This window comes from Jaculus jaculus, chromosome 11 (genome assembly GCF_020740685.1).
Source record: "Jaculus jaculus isolate mJacJac1 chromosome 11, mJacJac1.mat.Y.cur, whole genome shotgun sequence".
NCBI classification, from domain to species: Eukaryota; Metazoa; Chordata; class Mammalia; order Rodentia; family Dipodidae; genus Jaculus; species Jaculus jaculus.
In genome coordinates this window covers 110,861,500-110,880,874 of record NC_059112.1, presented here as the reverse complement: position 1 = coordinate 110,880,874, position 19,375 = coordinate 110,861,500, and the positions used below count along the sequence as shown (strand labels likewise).

The 19,375-nt window shown below is 50.0% G+C and overlaps 1 protein-coding gene across 4 annotated transcripts in view; it reads right to left on the bottom strand.

Annotated features, from left to right (window-relative positions):
- The window catches only part of Abca3 (ATP binding cassette subfamily A member 3), a 64,052-nt gene that overhangs the window by 24,711 nt on the left and 19,966 nt on the right, over positions 1-19,375 (bottom strand). For all 4 annotated transcript variants that reach the window (XM_045130391.1, XM_045130389.1, XM_045130388.1 and 1 more), the window contains 10 exons: positions 17,669-17,928; positions 15,713-15,829; positions 15,352-15,472; positions 13,379-13,552; positions 6,935-7,116; positions 5,133-5,276; positions 4,535-4,664; positions 3,286-3,440; positions 2,112-2,267; positions 1,823-2,033 (listed from right to left, as the gene is read on the bottom strand). In XM_045130391.1, the coding sequence (XP_044986326.1) occupies positions 1,823-2,033; positions 2,112-2,267; positions 3,286-3,440; positions 4,535-4,664; positions 5,133-5,276; positions 6,935-7,116; positions 13,379-13,552; positions 15,352-15,472; positions 15,713-15,829; positions 17,669-17,928 (1,650 nt within the window). The remainder of the gene's footprint in view (positions 1-1,822; positions 2,034-2,111; positions 2,268-3,285; positions 3,441-4,534; positions 4,665-5,132; positions 5,277-6,934; positions 7,117-13,378; positions 13,553-15,351; positions 15,473-15,712; positions 15,830-17,668; positions 17,929-19,375) is intronic.

Genomic DNA, 19,375 nt, shown 5'->3' with positions numbered 1-19,375 from the left:
AGTGGCTTTTTTTTTTTTTTTTTTTTTTTTGGTATTATTTGTTTTTTTCGAGGTAGGGTTTCACTCTAGCCCAGGCTGACCAGGAACTCACTGTAGTCCCAGGCTGGCCTCCAACTGACAGTGATCCTCCTACCTTTGCCTCCCGAATTCTGGGATTAAAGGTTTGTGCCACTGGGCTAGAGAGATGGCTTTAGTGGTTAAGCGGTTTGAGGCTCGATTCCCCAGGACCCACGTAAACCCACAAGGTGGAATATGTGTCTGGAGTTCATATACAGTGGCTGGAGGCCCTAGTGTGCCCATTCTCTCAAAGATCTCTGCCTCTTTTTCTATCACTCTCAGATAAGTAAAAATAAGAATTTTTAAAAATTATTTATTTATTTATTTGAGAGCGACAGACACAAAGGGAAAGACAGAGAGGGAGAGAGAGAGAATGGGTGCACCAGGGCCTCCAGCCTCTGCAAACGAACTCCAGACGCATGTGCCCCCTTGTGCATCTGGCTAACGTGGGACCTGGGGAATCGAGCCTCGAACCGGGGTCCTTAGGCTTCACAGGCAAGCGCTTAACCGCTAAGCCATCTCTCCAGCCCATAAACAAGAAATTTTTAAAAAGTTTTTTTTCTTTTTTTGAGGTAGGGTCTCATTCTGGTCCAGGCTGACCTGGAATTAACTCTGTAGCCTCAGGGTGGCCTCAAACTCATGGCAATCCTCCTACCTCTGCCTCCTGAGTGCTGGGATTAAAGGCGTGCGCCACCACACCCGTCTTTTCAGTCTTGAGCTTTTGAGGGTGTTTGTGTTGTGGGATTTGTACTATCGTTACTGTACAACTCACGGGAAGAGCCTCAGCAGGAGCCGCTGCACACACTGTCAGCCTTGGTCTAGTCTTCTGCTCTAACTAGCTTTCAGGAAATGGCCTGTCCTGCATTTCAGAGGCATAGGACATTGAGCACGGGAAGGTCAACAGCTTGGACAACTGGGTGGCCAGACAAGAAGTGTCAGGCAAAACTCACAGGGCCACAGTAAAGACGGCCCTTTGTCCCAAGTGACCTTTATGTCCTTTCTGGTAACAGAACCCCAGCATCTTTACTAGGCACACAACTACCCAGGACGAGGCCACCCTTGCGAGCCTGCTTTGGTCATGCTAGCTTTTAAAATTTTTTATTTATTTATTTTTATTTAACAGAGAAAGAGGAAGAGAGAGACAGAGAGAGAGAATGGGCACACCAGGCCTCCAGCCACTGCAAGCAAACTCCAGACGCATGCGTCCCCTTGTGCATCGGGCTAACCTGGGTCCTAGGGAATCGAACCTGGGTCCTTTGGCTTTGCAGCCATCCCTCCAGTCCTGTTTCTTTATTTATTTTATACCGGCTTTGTATGGGACTTTGTGGTAGGCACAGCATTGGTGAGGCGTGTGCCCTGGGGCACTCTGAGTGAAGGAACACTCCTCTTAGCAGGTGTGGGGACGTGTACATGATGTTTCACCCGGGGAAGTCAGTCACCCCACAATCCACGGGGGCTGGGTCCCGACTCATGACTCCACCTGCCAGCCTGGGCTGTGCAAGGCGATGCTGTTGTTGGCAAGGGAAAATGGCCGCTCAAAGGGACTCCTGCCCCTGGTGGCAGAGTCCAGCCACTCAGGATGTCTGACCCTATTCCGCTCCACTATTCCCACACACCCCTGTGCGGCAGCACAAGAACGGCACATCTACAGACAGCCTCACCCAGCCAGGGTCGGGGCTCTTTACAGAGGCAGGCAGTGAGTAGTGGTGTGACCCCGGGCTGGGACGGGAGCCGGCCTGGGCTCCGCCACCCGCTCGCTGCTCACCGTACTTCTGCTTGAGGAACAGGGACGACCCGCAGCACTGCAGCTCCCCCTTGGCCATGATGGCGATGCGGTCCCCCAGCAGGTCGGCCTCATCCATGAAGTGGGTGGTCAGCAGGATGGTGCGGTCACTCTTTTGCTGCTGAAGAAGGTCCCAGATGGCCCTCCTGGCGGTGGCGTCCATGCCTGAGGTGGGCTCATCCAGGATCAGGACCTGGAAGGCAGAGACCCAGCCTGTGAGGACAGCGGCACCGCAGCCTGGCCGCACCGGGAGGCCAGCGCGCCGCCCCACCTTGGAGCCGGCTATGAGGGCGATGCCGATGGACAGCTTGCGCTTCATCCCCCCGCTCAGGAACTTGCACAGCGAGTCCCGCTTGTCCTCCAGGCTGAGGAGGTGCAGCATGTGCTTCACTTCTTCTGGACACTTCCGGCGAGACAGGCCTTTCAGCTGACAGGCAGAGGAAGAGAGGAGATGAGGCAGGCGCTGCGGATGGGAGCGGAGCTGTCTACAGAGCTCCACAAGATAGAGAGATGTCTTCCTCCGGCACTGCTGAGCTTGTTTATCCTCTACCCTTACTCTGGCTTTTCTTTTTTCTGTTCTGTTTTTTTTTTTTTGGTTTTTCCAGGTAGGGTCTCGCTCTAGCTCAGGCTGACCTGGAATTCTCTATGTAGTTTCAGGGTGGCTTCGAACTTACAGTGATCCTCCTACCTCTGCCTCCCGAGTGCTAGGATTAAAGGCGTGCGCCACCACACCTGGCCTTTACTCTAGCTTTTATAAAATAGTTCCTAACAGTGTAACGTCTGCTGCTGTCTGGCTAAATGTGTATAATATGCTCATCAAACTGCCCAGTAAGCACTTCTCTTAGTGTTCATACCCTTATATCAATGCTGCTCTCACTTTTGGCTAGAGAACTTTCTCTTTTCAGACCGCAGTGACCTTGGGATGACTCAGAAGGCACCACAGTGCTGAGAGGAAGTGACAGGAGTGCTCAGCACTGAAATATCTCTATCACACCTTCCAAGGCTCAGGGTCCATTGCAGAAGAGGTGGTGGAAAGAATGTAAGAACCAAAGGAAGGGTAGGACTCCTTCCAATATGCTCCTCCAGACACAAAATAGCCTGGATATCCATGACCTCACAGTGCCTGACACTACCTACACAAGCCCATCATAACAGGAGCAAAAGATCATGACATCAAAATAAAACAGAGACTGACTGAGATGGTGGGGGATATGATGTAGAGTGGAGTTTCAAAGCGAAAAGTGGGGGGAGGGAGGGAATTACCATGGGATATTGTTTACAATCATGGAATAAAATAAAAAGAAAAACAAAAAATAAATAAATAAAATAGCTCCTAAGAACTGACTTTACCAGGAGGCTGACGGCATACTCATCCAGCTGCAAAGAGCCAACTCCACCAACAGTGCGACAATGACCACTCACATCCCTGTCATCCATGGACTCACCTGGGCATAGAAGTAAAGATGTTCTGCAACCGTCATGTTGTCAAATAGGACATCGTGCTGGGGGCACAGGCCCAAGCTCTTCCGTATCTGACCCATGTCTTGGGAAATTTCATACCCACGGATATAAGCGCGCCCACTGGTAGGGGGAAAGAGACCTGTGGCCAAACAAAAGAGCCCCAAATTCAGCACGAAAATCTTGTTTGCCTCAGTCAACCAGTTTCTTCACTTTGCTGAGAATCCCATCTGTGAGAGCACCAGGACCCTGCTGCGCTCCACCACAGAGAGCTGCGTGTGAAGGGCAGGGGGAGGCACAGGAAGGATGGGGACACTGCTGTTACAGGGCTCACGACTTTGACAAGGCCAAGGCGCACACACGCGCATCCCTCATATGTGTAGGCGCCAAATCTTTCCCTGACACGAGGCCCACTCCTAACATCCGGCTTAGTGCTCCAGGAAAACAAGGAGCACCCCTGGAGCTGGGTGTGGTGTCCTAGGGACACGTGAGGGAGGTCCTTCCTCTCTTCCTTCCTTCTCTCTACCTCCCTTCCCCTTGTTCTTTTGCTCTCTCTCCCCCAGTACTGGGGACTGAAATCCAGGGCCCAGTGCATACCAGACAAGCACTCTACTGCCCACTCATATCCCTGGCCCACCAAGGTGTCACAGCATGGGTTTGTGGCCAAGTCAACATGGGGCGGATCCGTCCTGAGCGGCTAGAGGATTCCCCTTCTCACTGCTCCTACTGTGCTTGAACATCCATGGACAGAGGCTGAGAGGAGGCAGGGGTCACGCAAAGCCCCTCCTCATGGAGGCCTTCACCCTCCTGCCTTCTCCTGGGTGAGAGCTCTTCATACTCTCTCCTCTTTCCTCATCCCTCTCTCTGGTTTTCAAGGAGGGTCATTCTCACTCTAGCCCAGGCTGACCTGGATTTCACTCTGTAATCTCAGGGCGGCCTCGAACTCTTGGAGATCCTCCTACCTCTGCTTCCCAAGGGCTGGGATTAAAGGCGTGCGCCACCGTGCCCAGACCACCCAACTTTGAAATTGGTACTACTATGAGACTCCAGGCAACCCCCTCTATGTTTCCATGTGGACTTCTGTAGCTGAAACTCTATTGTGTATGAAAACTTCTCACTCCTCATGGCGGGAGGAGGACTGAAAGCCCATGTGAGAACGAATCCATGGTTGGCACAAAGCAGCCTGAAGGGAGGGGAGGGCCTGTCAGCCACAGGCAGGCGTGGAACTGGCCCCACCTGTGAGCACAGACAGAGTCGTGGTCTTCCCAGCACCGTTGTGACCCAGCAGGACGGTGATCTGCCCCTCATACAGGTTCAAGTTCAGGTCTCTGATGGCCAACCTGTCCTTATTTCCCACTCGGAACACCTGCAGGGGAGGGAGGGGCACTATTCTGGACTTCCTGTGGCCCTCAGGGATCTCCTTTCCCCTTTGGAACACAGCTTCGGCACTTCCGGATGCCAAGCCTGGTGTCAGGAAGCAGCACAGAGAAGACCAAAGTACAGGCACAGGTGACACCCCCTGCAGGCCCTAAGTCCCCCATCCCCTTGGAGTCGCTGCGCAAACAAGAGGCCAGTCAGCAGAGCACACCCTGCAGGAGAAGCCTGTGAGAGGCGAGCCAGGGAGGCGCAGTTACAACGCCCTGAGTCTAATGCTGGGCAGGGGCCCAGGCACGCAGGGATGGTCTGTGCCCTAGGGAAGGGGCAGGAGCAGCGGAGGGCCCTGTCCTCCTTCATCGGTACTCAGGAGAACGGGAGGGAGGCCTGGAGAGAGTACCTGCCCTGACTAGCCTGCTTCCGCCCCCGGGTCTGGCCCGGCCCCACATGGAGGGGACACCTTAGATAGATGCTTGATCTTGATGCCGGCCACCAAGTCCTCTGGCTCAGCTTCAAAGTACTCTGTTCTGAGAGCCTTCTCCGGGTCACTGTCGTCGTCTTCTTTCCCTACGACGGTCCTCGGGTTCCCGCACCAGTAGGAGGGCTGGGAGGGGAGCAGACGGGAGCCACGGTCATTTGTGCCAGTTCATTTTGTGTGCGATCAACAAAGCTATGCACTAAACATGCGCAGCACCACGGCCCCAGCCTTAGCCGCAGAGGCGTGCCTCCTCAGAGGAGACGGTGCCGTAGACAGAGTTACATGCACCTCCTGACTTGATCTTCGCTGGGGAAAAAAAAGCCTCGCTTTTCTAATCTGACAGATGGACACAAGAGTGGCTTGTTAGGAATGTCAACTCAGAGGTGACACAGAGAAAAAGGAAGTTTAATGGGGCTGAAGTCCCACATCCTTCGCAGCGCGGATCTCCAATCTCTATGTTCTTGTTGCTGAAAGTTACTTATTTATTTATTTACTTTTATTATTTATTTATTTTTTTAACAAAAGTCACACTATTTTGTAGGCAGAAAACCCAGTAAGATATTGTTTGTAAGCCGGGCGTGGTGGCACACGCCTTTAATCCCAGCACTTGGGAGGCCGAGGTAGGAGGATTGCCGTGAGTTCGAGGCCACCCTGAGACTACATAGTGAATTCCAGGTCAGCCTGGGCTAGAGTGAGACCCTACTTCGAAAAACCAAAAAAAAAAAAAAAAGATATTGTTTGTGTCAGGGACATAGTTCAGTGTTCAAGCTCTTTCCTAACATCTACAAGCCTCTGAGTACTGTAATAAAAGGTTTGCTTAAAGACTTGGTACTATTTAAAAATGTGTTTTGGGCTGGGGAGATGGCTCAGGTGTTAAAGGAACTTGCTTCCAAAGCCTGCTGGCCTGGGTGGAATTCTCCAGTGCCCACATAAATCCAGATGCACTAAGTAGTGCATACATCGGGGACACATTCGCCGTGACAAGAGGCCCTGGTGAGCCTATTCTCTTTCTCCCTCTCTCTTGTTCTCCCTCCCGCTCTCAAATAAATAATAATAAAATAAATAAATGAAGACGCTTTTTGCACATCTGTGTGTGGGGTGCATATGTACGTGAGGGTGTGTGTGCACACAGAGGTCAGAGAGCAATGTTGAGGGTCTTTCTCAATCGTCTTCCTCATTATTCATTGAGACAAGACCTCTCACTGCATGTACAGCTCACTGATTTGGCTAGTCTAGCTAACTCGCTTGCCTTGGGGATACTCCGGCCTCTGTTTCCTGAACACTGGGATTGCAGGTGCGCCCCACCACGCCTGTCTCCTGAACACTGGGATTGCAGGTGCACCCCACCACGCCTGTCTCCTGAACACTGGGATTGCAGGTGCACCCCACCACACCTGTTTCCTGAACGCTGGGATTGCAGGTGCGCCCCACCACGCCCGGCATCCCAGTGGGTGTCGAGGATCTGAACTGAAGCCCTCGTGCTTCTACAGCGAGGGCGTTCCTGTCACCTCAGCCCCTCAAATGACTTTCTAAAGAGCACACTGGTGAGGGTGGGGGCAGCAGAGCTGGTGTACTGGCCTCTGTGTCCTTCCTGCTCAGACCCTGGGGGTGGGGTGGGTCTTCATCTCTGTCTGCATCAACCCCAAGGGCCCTCGGGATACAAGCACACAGCTCAGGGCTCTCTATTCCAGGCCTACGTAGGTGTTATGTGTTGGGACTCATAGGGGCTCCCCATTGAGTGTTGGGGATCCCTCTGATTAAAGAGCAGGGACATATGCACTCACCAAGAGGAAGAAGTACCAGGGCTGGGGCACACCAAACTGGCCTGGGAAGACAGCTTCCACATACCAGGTCACCAGGCCATAGAGCACAGAGTCGAGCAGTAACATGCCCAGCACTTGCCCGAAGCAGAAGTCATCGTCCACGTTGACAGGACTCAGGAGGTCTCGCCACTGGATGCCTGTGCCTGGAGGACGAATCACACGAGTAGCCACAACTGTATTTGGGCAGGCTGGGAGGACCCAGGGTCTCTGAAGTCCCAAATGGCACGTATGCCCACGTTAGTGTGTACATTTGCCCTGTGTTGCCACTGTGACATTGGTGGGACCATCTCCTCCCTGGCTTGCTAACAAATCTGATATACATGTATGTTTGAGTTAGGGCCTCGGTCTAGCCCAGACTGACCTGTATTCTCAGGGTGGCCTTGAACTCACAGCAATCCTCCTACCTCTTCCCCACGAGTGCTGGGATTAAAGGTGTGCACCACCATGCACGACTTGGCTTTATTTTTGTTTTTGTTTTTTCGAGGTGTAGAGTTTTGCTCTAGCCCAGGCTGACCTGGAATTCACTATCCAGTCTCAGGTTGGCCTCAAACTCACAGTGATCCTCCTAATCCTGTCTCACAAACTCACACCAGTCCTCTTACTTCTGCCTCCCAATTGCTGTAATTAAAGGCATGTGCCACAATGCCCAGACGGCTTTATTTTTTGAGACATGATACTACGTATTCCAGCTTGACCTTTAACTCCCTATGCAGCCCAAGATGACCTTGAATTTCTGATCCTTTTGCCTCAGCTTCCTAAATTCTGGGATCACAGGCATGCATCACCACATGTGGGCCTGGGAGTAAACTCAGGGCAGGAAGCATGAGCGGCAAGGCAAGTATTACAGCGACTGAGCTACATCTCCAGGCAACTTCACCATAGCGAGTTATAAAAGTGGTAGGTTACAGTGTTAGCCAAAGCTCATGAGCTGACAAACGGGGACTGAGCTTCAATAGTGGTAGGCATACACACATACCCACAGGCTTACAAATGGTCCCAGATGCATGCACACGTGTACACACACACACACACACACACCCTCATGTGATTTGGGTAAGGTTAAAATGAGCCAGTGAAACTGAAAGGCCACAGGCATGTAAGAAGCTCTATTAATAATCCCAGCACTTGGGAGGCAAGAGGTAGGTGGATCACCATGAGTTCAAGGTCACCCTGAGACTACAGGTCAGCCTGGACTAGAGTGAAACCCTACCGTGAAAAACAAACAACAACAAAAAAAACAAAAACAAAAAAGAAGGTTTATTAAGTTCCTAGTATGTCCACAGTGCCCTGGCCTATACAGGTCTGGACGTGCATATCTGGAGGTCCTCTGCTGGCAGAAGGCCCTGAAGAGAAATGGCTATTGCCTTTTTTTTGTTTGTTTGTTTTTCGAGGTAGGGTCTCACTCTGGTCCAGGCTGACCTGGAATTAACTCTGTCATCTCAGGGTGGCCTTGAACTCATGGTGATCCTCTTACCTCTGCCTCCCGAGTGCTGGAATTAAAGGCGTGCACCACCATGCCTGACTAAATGTTTACTTTCAAACATTGGTCTATTTTAAGAAAATTCACTATACACATTTGGCGAAAAAAAAAAAAAAAGAGGTATCATATATTCCTCTTTTGAAATGTCCCTTTGAAAAGTACTAGAGGTGGGCTGGAGAGATGGCTTAGCGGTTAAGCACTTGCCTGTGAAGCCTAAGGACCCTGGTTCGAGGCTCGGTTCCCCAGGTCCCACGTTAGCCAGATGCACAAGGGGGCGCACGCGTCTGGAGTTTGTTTGCAGAGGCTGGAAGCCCTGGCGCACCCATTCTCTCTCTCCCTCTATCTGTCTTTCTCTCTGTGTCTGTCGCTCTCAAATAAATAAATAAATTAAAAAAGAAAAAGAAAAGAAAAGTACTAGAGGCTCAGTGGTTAAGTCACTTGCTTGTAAAAAGTACTAGGAGAACTGAGGTTGCAGCTCATTGGTAGAGTACATTCCTAGTGTTCAATAAGCTCTGGGTTTGATACCCAGCACCACATAAGCCAAGTATGGTGGCACACACCTGTAATCCCAGCACTCAGGAGACAGCAGCAAGAGCAGCAGAAGTTCAAGGTCCCCCTTGGCTCTATAGCTATTTTGAGGCCACTGTGTGATACATGAAACCCTGTCTCAAAAACAAAAAGCAGGGTGCTGGAGAGATGACTCAATGGGTAAAGGTGCTTGCTTGCAAAGCCTGACAGCCTGGGTTCTATTTCCTAGTATGCACATAAAACCAGATGCACAAAATGGCAAGAGGCCCTGCTGTGCCCATAATCTCTGTTTCTCTCCCAAACAAACAAATATATATATATATATATATTTTAAAGCAGGGCAAGGGAGGTAGCTCTGCAGTTAAAGGTGTTTTCTTATAAAGCCTGCTGGCTGGGGTTCAATTCTTCACTACCCATGTAAAGCCATATGCACAAAGTGGCCCATGCATCTGGAATTTGAACAGTGAACAAACTATCATGCCCATACTCTCTTTCTACTCACAAATAAATAAATAAATAATATATTTTAAAAGTACTAGAGCAGGCATGGTGGTACATGCCTTTGATTCTATCACTCGGGAGGCAGAAGTAGGAGGATTGCTGTTAGTGTGAGGCCAGCATGGGATCACAGAGTAAGATTCAGGTCAGCCTAGGCTAGACTGAGACCCTACCTCAAAAACACATAAACAAACAAACTAACTAACAAACAAACACAGTACTAGAGTTCCTGGAAGTTACTGCTCATTTATAAAGTACAAATTTTATAAATTTTATGAATCTGGAAACATGTGTACTTAAAAACTAAAATGGGGCTGGGAAGATGGCTCAGCAGTTAATGTTGCCTTATTTGCAAAGTCTGCTGGCCTGAGTTCAATTCCCCAATACCCATATGCCAGAAGTACAAGTGGCGCATGCATCTGGAGTCTGTCTGTAGTGGCAAGGGACCTTGGTGCACCCATATTCTCTCTATCCCTCTCTCTCTTTTAAATAAATAAAAATATTTTTAAAACCACAAAAACTAAAATGGCGGAAGCCAGGCACTGTGGCTCACGCCTATGACCCCAGCACTCAGGAGCTGAGGCAGGAGGACAGCTTTGAGTTGGAGGCCACCCTGCGCTACAGCACAAGTTCCCGGTCAGGCTGGGTACCAGAGTGAGACTCTATGTTAAAAGAAGAGGGACTAGAGAGATGGCTCGGTGGTCAGGCATCTGCCTGCAATGCTCAATGGCCCTGGTTCTATTCCCCAGTACCCATGTAAAGCCAGATGCACAAAGCGGCACATGCATCCATAGTGGCTAGAGGTCCTGGAACCTGTATTTTCTCTCTCTGCTTGCAAATAAATAAATAAATAAACAAACAAAATAGGGCTGGAGAGATGGCTTAGTGGTTGAGTGCTTGCCTGTGAAACCTAAGGACCCCAGGTTGAGGCTCAATTCACCAGGACCCATGTTATTAGCCAGATGCTCAAAGGGGCGCACATGTCTGGAGTTTGCAGTGGCTGGAGGCCCTGGAGTGCCCATTCTCTATCTACATCTGCCTCTTTCTCTCTTTGTCTGTCACTCTCAAATAAATAAATAAAAATAATAAAAACAAACAAAAAAAAATAGGGCTGGAGAGGTGGTTCAGCAGTTAAGGCGCTTGCCAGCAAAATCAAAGGACCCAAGTTCGAGTCCCAATGCCCACGTAAAGCAAGATGCACAAGGTGGCACTTTCATCTGGAGTTTGTTTGTAGTGGCTGGAGGCCCTGGAGTACCTATTCTTTCTTTCTCTCTCTGCCTTTTTTCCCCATGTCAAATAAATAAGTAAAACATTTTTCAAAATAAAAATAAAGCTGGGCATGGTGGCACACGCTTTTAATTTCAGCACTTGGGAGGCAGAGGTAGGAGGATTGTCATGCGTTTGAGGCCACCCTGAGACTACATAGAGAGTTTCAGGTCAACCTGGGCTAGAGTAAAACCCTACCTCTAAAACCAATGATAATAATAATAATAAATTAATTAAAAATTAAAAAAAACAAGACAAAACAAAAACTTGGGGTTAGGCAGGGCATGGTGGTGCAGGCCTTTACTCCCAGCATTCGGGAGGCAGAGGTAGGAGGATTGCTCAAAACCACCCTGAGACTCCACAGTGAATTCCAGGTCAGCCTGAGCTAGAGCAAGACCCTACCTTGAATAAACAAAAAACAAAACAAAACAAAACAAACAAACAAACAAACAAAAAACACCTGGGATGGAGAGATGGCTTTAGCAATGAAGGCACTTGCCTGAAAAGCCAAAGGACTCAGGTTCAATTCCCCAGGATCCACATAAGCCAGATGCACAAGGTGGCGCATGTGTCTGGATTCATTTGCACAGGCTGAAAGCCCTGGTGCTCCCATTCTCTCTCTCTCTCTCTCAAATAAACAAATAAAAATTAAAAAATACCCTAAAATGTTGAAAACATTATCAACTGAAGAACAACGTATGTTTCAAGCTGTACAACAGTGAATGTTGTCTCTCACCTTCCTCCTCCCACAGACTCGGAACTGTGGCAGCTGTGACAACTAGGAATTGTATGGTGCTGTGATTTATTCATTCTTTATTTTATTTTAAGACAGAGTTTTACTCTAGCCCAGCCTGGCCTAGTATTCCCTATACAGCCCAAGCTGTCAAACTGCGCAATCTTGTGTCAGCCTCCTAAGTGGTGAACTTGAGGCACATGCTCTGATGCCTGGCTCAGTGGTGTGGTTTGAATGCGTGCCCCAAAATTCACGTGTTGGGAACTTGGTCCCTGGGGCAGCAGTGTTGGGAGGCGGCCGTCGTGAACGGCCCGGTGCCGTCACAAACAGGCCTGGAGCAGGCCTGCTCTCTGCTGCTCTCCTGTCTCGTGTGGACAGCAGTCAAGGCGCCAATCTGAAAGTAGATGCTGCACCCTCACCAGACACCAGATCTAATGGTGCCTTGATTTTGGACTGGCTGGATTCAATAACTGTGAGGAGTAAGATTCTGCTGTTAATAAATTACCCAGTCTCGGGTATTTTGTGGTAGTACACAGACTAAAACAAGTGGCAGGAAGAAATGAGAACATTTGGCCTAAGGAAGAGCGTATTTGGGCAGGGAGGGACCAAGACCATCTTAAATGAGCCTAGACTATTCCTTAAGAAGGTAGATTACATTTCGTTCCTTCCAGGGGAGCTAGACAACACACAAAGGCCCCACGCAGGCCGACGCTGAGTGTCCCAACACAGGAGCCAGCCACATGGCCACCTGAGTCCTCACCTCCTCTGTAAGTGGGAGAGGCAGAGGTTGGCCCAACCCACTCTCCACAGCTCTCCTGCTGGGGGGCTGGAGCCACCCAGAAATGAAATAGGGCTTTGTTCTATCAGGGGTGCCATTTTTCTACAGAGATTTCCAGCAGAAAAGGGTTAAGCTAAGTGTCCTCTCTTGTCCTTTCAAGAAGGCTGGACTAGAGCCACTGAAATCTGAGAGTCTACCAAGGGCTTTACAAAGGGAAGCCTACAGGCCAATGTCAGCACAAAAGAGTGTTTTCTTTCTCTTTTTACTTACTTATTTATTTATGTATTTATTTTGATTTTTTGAGCTAGGGTTTCACTCTAGCCCAGGCTGACCTGGAATTCACTGTGTAGTCTCAGGGTGGCCTTGAACTCACGGTGATGCTCCTACCTCTGCCTCCCTAGTGCTGGGTTCTTTTTATTTATTTGCAAGCAGAAAGAGATAAGAGATAAGAGAGACAGACAGAATGGGTGTGCCAGGGCCTCCAGCCCCTGCAAACAAACTCCACTTTGTGCATCTGGCTTTACATGGGTACTGGGGAATCGAACTCCAGTCATTAGGCTTTTCAGGCAAGCACCTTAACTGCTTCCAAAAGAAGTGTTTTATTTGGCCTCCATGCTTTCACAAAACTCAGGAGAAGATTGTCCTGGGGTATCATGTGTTTCTCTCCCGCACCGCTCTTCCTGAATCACAAAGGGCTGCAGGAGGTGACCCCAGGCTCCACCAGGAGCGGCGGGGGCGGGGGGGGGTTACCCAGTCTTCAAAACCCACCCACCTTGAGATATCTGTAGCAGTACTTCTGGACGTCTCAAGAAGCAGGGAAGACTCAGAAGCTAGTCAGTAAGATGCCATCACCACCCATCAGACTGGCTGATCAAAGCCCCTGGTTTAGTTGGCTCTCGTCCCAGAGGCCTCCTCACCTTCCGCAAACCATCTCCCCACCTGGCGACAAGTTGGGACTCTGCACACACTCTGCCTGTTTCCTGGTGGAGCCTTGCCTCAGTGTTTTTATCTAATCTGCTGGCTTGTCACCCGAGGAGAATCAAACTGCTGAGGAGTCGCCTAGTAAGAGGCTCCCTGGGCGGCAAGAAGCCCTTAAGGGCAGCTCGTAAGGGTAAGACTCACCTTTGGCTTCAAATTTTCCTATCAGCTGGGCTCCCATCGCCATGGCAACGTTGGACAGGAGACAAGACGACAGCTTCTGGGTCAGTGTCATCCAGTTGTACCAGGGAGCCACAAAGAAGTAGGGGATATAGGTGAAGAAGTACAGGAAGCCGCCCACAGCTGCCGCCATGTTGGCTGGGGAGAGGGGAGCACAGAGTCTGCTGGGGTGCGCGCTGGGGTGTCTGTCCGCGTGACGCCTGCCCGACTCTCAGTACTGGGAGATTGGGCTTGGCCTGTGCCCTCTCCTCTGGGCTCCCAAGCCCCTCCTGCAGATCTCCCACCCAATTGGAGTGGCACACACAGCAATACTGTGAGGGGCCCGGGAGCGATGGCTTAGCGGCTAAGGCACTTGCCTGCGAAGCCTAAGGACCCAGGTTCGATTCCCCAGGGCCCACGCAAGCCAGGTGCACAAGGTGGTGCATGTGTTGGGAGCCACTCTGCAGTGGCTGGAGGCCCTGCTGTGCCTATCTTCTCCCTCCCCTCTCTGCTTCTTTATCTCTCTAATGAGTAAGTAAAATATAAAATAACAATTAAATTTTTTTGCTTGTTTTTCTTTATTTTTATTTATTTGTACATGAGAGGGAGGGAGGAAAAGAGAGAGAGAGAGGGAGAGAATGAGATGGGTAAGCCAGGCCTCTTGCCACTGCAGATGAACTCCAGACACATGTACCACTTTGTGCAGCTGCCTTTAAGTGAGTACAGAGGAATGGAAATCGGGCCAACAGGTTCTTTAACTGTTGAGCTATCTCCCCATGTCAAATTTTTCTTTCTTTCTTTCTTTCTTTCTTTCTTTCTTTCTTTCTTTCTTTCTTTCTTTCTTTCTTTCTTTCAGAGAAAGAGGTGAGGACAGGTGCTGGAGAGATGGCTCAGCAGTTAAGGCATTTGCCTGAAAAACCATAGGATCCAGGTTCAATTCCCTAGGACCTATGTAAACCATATGCACAAGGTGACACATGTATCTGGAATTTGTTTGCAGCAGCTGAAGGCCCTGTAGTGCCCATTCTCTCATTATCTCTCTCTCTCTCCATCTCTATCTGCCTGTCTCTCTCAAATATATAAAAATAAAATAAAGTAAAAAAAAAAAAGATTTGTGGGCTGGAAAGATGGCTTAGAGGTTAAGGTGCTTGCCTGCAAAGCCAAATGACCCAGTTCCAATTCCCCAGGACCCATGTAAGCCTGACGCACAAGGTGGTACATACATCTGGAGTTCATTTACAGCAGCTGGAGGTTGTGGTGTGCCCATTCTCTCGTTCTCTTTCCCTCTTTCAAATAAATAATTTAATTTTTTTGTTTGTTTGTTTTGTTTTACAAGTTAGGGTCTCACTCTAGCTCAGGCTGATCTGGAATTCACTATGTAGTCTCAGGGTGGCCTCGAATTCACAGAGGTCCTTCTACCTCTGCCTCCGAGTGCTGAGACTAAAGGTGTGCGCCACCTCGTGTGGTGAATTCCAGGTCAGCCTCGACTAGAGTAAGATCCTACCTTGAACAAGGCCCCCCTCAAAAAAAAAAAAAAGAAGATAGCAGAAACAACCTCAAATGTACGGACAACCACAAGGGGGCGGGCGGCGGGGCCCTTCCTTTCCACTACTCTTAGCAGCCAGCCCTCTCTCCGCTTGCCTCCGTCAATTTCCCTTCGCCCGCACCCATCCTATCTTTCCTCCTGGGCCCACGCCACGTGCGCTCTTCCCTTCTTTTGCCTGGGAGTAGTTCTAGGAGGCTCTGCCATGGGCTTTGCTGGGTTTCTCTAAGCCTGTCTCTCAGTTCTAAACCACTACATCCAGTCTTGGCCTCTCTCCGGCATTCTCCCTTCTGACAGCCCAGTCTCTCTGAGTCATCCACACAGGTGCCCTTTGGTCTATTAGGCCTGTAGACGTCTCCCCTGAGACCCGGATCAGGCCACAGTCCTCCTGGCTTGGGGGAGAGGACGAACTCACCTTTGCTGAAGAAGGTGCTGACCATGAAGCTGAAGGAGATGGACGAGACTGCAAAACACAGCAGGAAGGCCAGCACCAGGGAGGGGTCACTGCTCGAGAGCACCGCTACGTCCTTCCTCACCTGCGCGACAGGCCAGCCGGGCAGAGAGGTGGGTGAGGCACGGAAGGCAGAGATGGGGGGGGGAGGTCTAAGTACTGGGAACACTGCTGGATGGGAGGAGGTTCCTGCTTTGACCAGTGGGAAGCCCTGTTATCTCCTTACTCAGGGGCATGGCCTGCTCTGAAGTCAGTGGCCATGAGCGTTCCTCAGCCTGACTCCACATCCTCTTCTCGTCAGAGCCCCCGCAGAAGTCACACTTACTTTGACACAGAACAGCAGGGTCATGAAGGAGACCACAAGGAAGAGGAAGAGGAGGAACATGAGGAACCAAGCGCTCCAGTGCAGCCAGCTGCTGAGGCCCATCATCCGCATGTACTCCTGCGAAGAGGGGGAGGCGTCACGCTGCTGGGGCTCCCCCCGGAGCCCCACGTGTGTGTGTGTGTGTGTGTATGTGTGTGTATCTGTATGCACACGCGTGGGGTCATGTATGGACCCGGAGGGTGCACCTGTGCCGTGGACTACAGGCAGGAAGCCCCCAGAACATGCCGGGTGGAAGTCAGGAGGCCCCAGTCTGACCATCATGTCCGCGCTTATCCAGAGCTCTTAGCTCTGTGGTATAAGACTCTAGCTCTCTCCTACCCCAAGTGTCACACGCCACCAGGTTGGGAAGGCTGTCTCTGACCCCCAAGTTAGGATTAGTTTTCCCTTCTCCCCATGTCATCCTGGTCTGGGGCTCTGTCTCATGAAGTTAAGAGCGTCTGTCTCCCAATAGATCTTTACTAGGCTGGCAAGTTATCTGAATCCTTCAGGGGTGTTCTGTGCTACAGAGCAATTCCAAACACCCAGGCTGTGCTTCTGGGTCTTACACAGTGTCTGAGCTACTTTCCAGAAGCCATGGGGTGTGGCAGGTGACACAGAGTTCTAGAGTCATTCAGCCTGGGCTCTCCCACGGTGAGCAGAAAGACCCCGCAGGCTACTGACCACACTGACAGCAGCCTCCTGGTCTATGAGACTTAATCCCAGATCACTTTGTGGCTGGAGATCTGGGCACCCACTCTCTTGCATTTCCCTGTTCTGAAAACAGGGATCCACAAACCCTTATAGGGACAGGCACTCCGACCTCTGTCGGAAGCACCGGGCACAGTGATGAGTGGAAGCACTGACCTCTTTTCTACCTGCCCATCAAGCTCCAGGAGGTGTCCTGGTTCACGTTTATAATCTCAGTGCATAGGAGGCTAAGGTTTTCCTAGTTCTTTAAGGTGACCAAAAGGGTCACTGCCCTTCTTATTGGTTCCCTGCCCCTTATTTACAAAAGTTTAAAACTTCTAAACAATCACGGATCTGGCACCACTGAGAAGACCCCAACTGTCATCACAAATGTCAAGATACATAAAATTAATTTCAATGATACATATCCAATTTGTTGTTGTTGTTGTTTTTTGAGGTATGGTCTGGATCTAGCCTAGGCTGGCCTTGAACTCACAGCCATCCTCCTACTTCTGCCTCTGGAGTGCTGGGATTAAAGGCATGTGCCACCATGCCTGACCCCAAAATATTTTCTTTCCTTTTTTTAAAAAATTATTTTGTTCATTTTTATTTATTTATTTGAGAGTGACAGACAGAGAGAGAATGGGTGCGCCAGAGCTTCCAGCTACTGCAAACGAACTCCAGATGCGTGCGCCCCCTTGTGCGTCTGGCTAACGTGGGTCCTGGGGAATCGAGCCTCGAACTGGGGTCCTTAGGCTTCACAGGCAAGCACTAACCACAAAGCCATCTCTCCAGCCCTATTTTCTTAAATATATCTAACATGTAAACAAAATTACTAGCAAGACAGCTCGCATTCTCTTTTTATCTAAGTCTTCAAGACCAGTGTGCATTTTGAACTTACAGCATAATTCAGTTGATTTGTGGCTTGAGACCCCGTGTTAACTGGAGCAGCTCCAGGGCTACCTTAAGTTCCCGTGTCAAACTCACGAATCAAGGAGCGCCATGGGTTCTAAAAACTAAGACATGCCAGCTTGATTTCAAAGAACTGGAGCCACAATGGACATCCACCCTGTTCCCCAGCCCTTATGCCAAGGGCATAGGAAGGAGCCCTGGCTGATGGCACAGCAACCTTGACACAAGGCTAGTTCTTTTGAGTGTGAGGACCGACCCACTGTGGCTGTATCCTTCCCAGAACCGATTTGCAGAGACGTCGAAGTCACGGGGGCTTACCTTCAGTTTCCTCTCTTTCTCCTGCACCACAGCCCGGATGATGGTGAGGGAGGTGTAGGTGAAGCTCAGCATGAGCAGCAGGGGAAACTGGTACTGGATGGCAACGAGGAAGGGGTCGGAGATGAACGGTGGGAACGGGAAGCGCTTGGTGATCACCATGAGCTTCTGGAAGAGCTGGTGGGCAGAGGCATTGGCATGGTGGTACATGATAGCTTTGTCCACAGCATGCTGCACCGCCAGGAAGCCTTCGCGGATATAACCTGAGTGTGGAAGCAGAGGACAGATGTGTCACGGTGAACTCTCTAGAGAGCTATGGGCACTGGACAGCCAGGACCTCCCTGGGTCAAAAGAGATGAGGGAACAGGAGGCCAAGGACAACTTCACCTGGTGCCCACCTCTGAGGCTGCTGGTGGAGTTCGGTACCAGTCCGTGGTCCCAAGGAAGGAGAGAGAAAGCAGGCTGCACATCGACAGCCAATGACAGGAGCAATGTCACTTTCACCCCATAATTAACACAACACACGCAGATCTCATACATGATAGTATCTTAAAAACACAGTGACAAAGGCTGGGAAAATAGCTTGGTAGTTAAAGGCGCTTGCTTGCAAAGGCTGCTGGCCAGGATTCAATTCCCAAGTCATTCATGTAAGCCAGACACAAAAAAGTGGCACAAGCACCTGGTGTTTATTTGCTGTGGCAAGAGGGCCTAGCACATCCATACACATATGTGCATGTACATATACATATGCAAATAATTAATTAAAAAACATGCTGAACTGGGCATAGTGGCACAAACCTTTAGTCTCAGCATTTGGGAGGCTGAGGTAGGAGAATCTCTATGAGTTCAAGGCCAGCCTGAGACTTCAGAGTGAGTTCCAGGTCAGCCTGGGCTAGAGTGAGAACCTGCCTTGAAAACACTCACAAAATCAATCCAAAATACCTTGTATAACTTTGTATATATACTTGTATAACTTTGGCTGGAGAGACCTTGTATCCACAAATGGGTCTACTGGCATTCTAAACAAATAAAAGCTTGGGCAAGGGCTAGGGAGATAGATTGGCCATTAAGAGTGCTTGCTGCACAAGCATGAAGCTCTCAATTTGTTCCCTAGCACCCATGTAAAAAGATGGGCTGCCGAGAATCCCAGCGCTGAGGAGAGCAGAGGCAGGAGGATTACTGGGTCTTTCTGGTTAGCCAGTCTAGCTGAAAACTGACGAGCTCCAGGTTCCGTGAGAGCCTGTCTGAGGGAAATGAGGTGGAAGAGGAAGAGGCCAGCTGACCAGCTCCTCTGGTATCCACAGAGGCACACATGGGGACTGTGTATCTGCACACCATACACACAGAAAAAGAAAAACGTTAGGGCTAGGGGCTAAAGAGATGGCTCAGTGGTTAAGGCACCTGTCTGCAAAGCCTAATGACCTGGATTCAATTTCCCAGTGCCCACATAAGGCAGATGCACAAAGTGGCACATGCATCTGGAATTCATTTGCAGAGGGTAGAGGTGCCACTGTGCCCATTCTCTCTCTCTCTCTCTCTCTCTCTCTCTGCTTGCAAATAAATAATTTTAAAAAGTTAGGGTTAAAATACCTTGACAAAGAATATATCAAGAGTTAGGTTAGTCATGCGTTGTGGCTCACGCCTTTAATCCCAGCACTTGGGAAGCAGAGGTAGGATGACTGCCATGAGTTCAAGGCCACCCTGAGACTA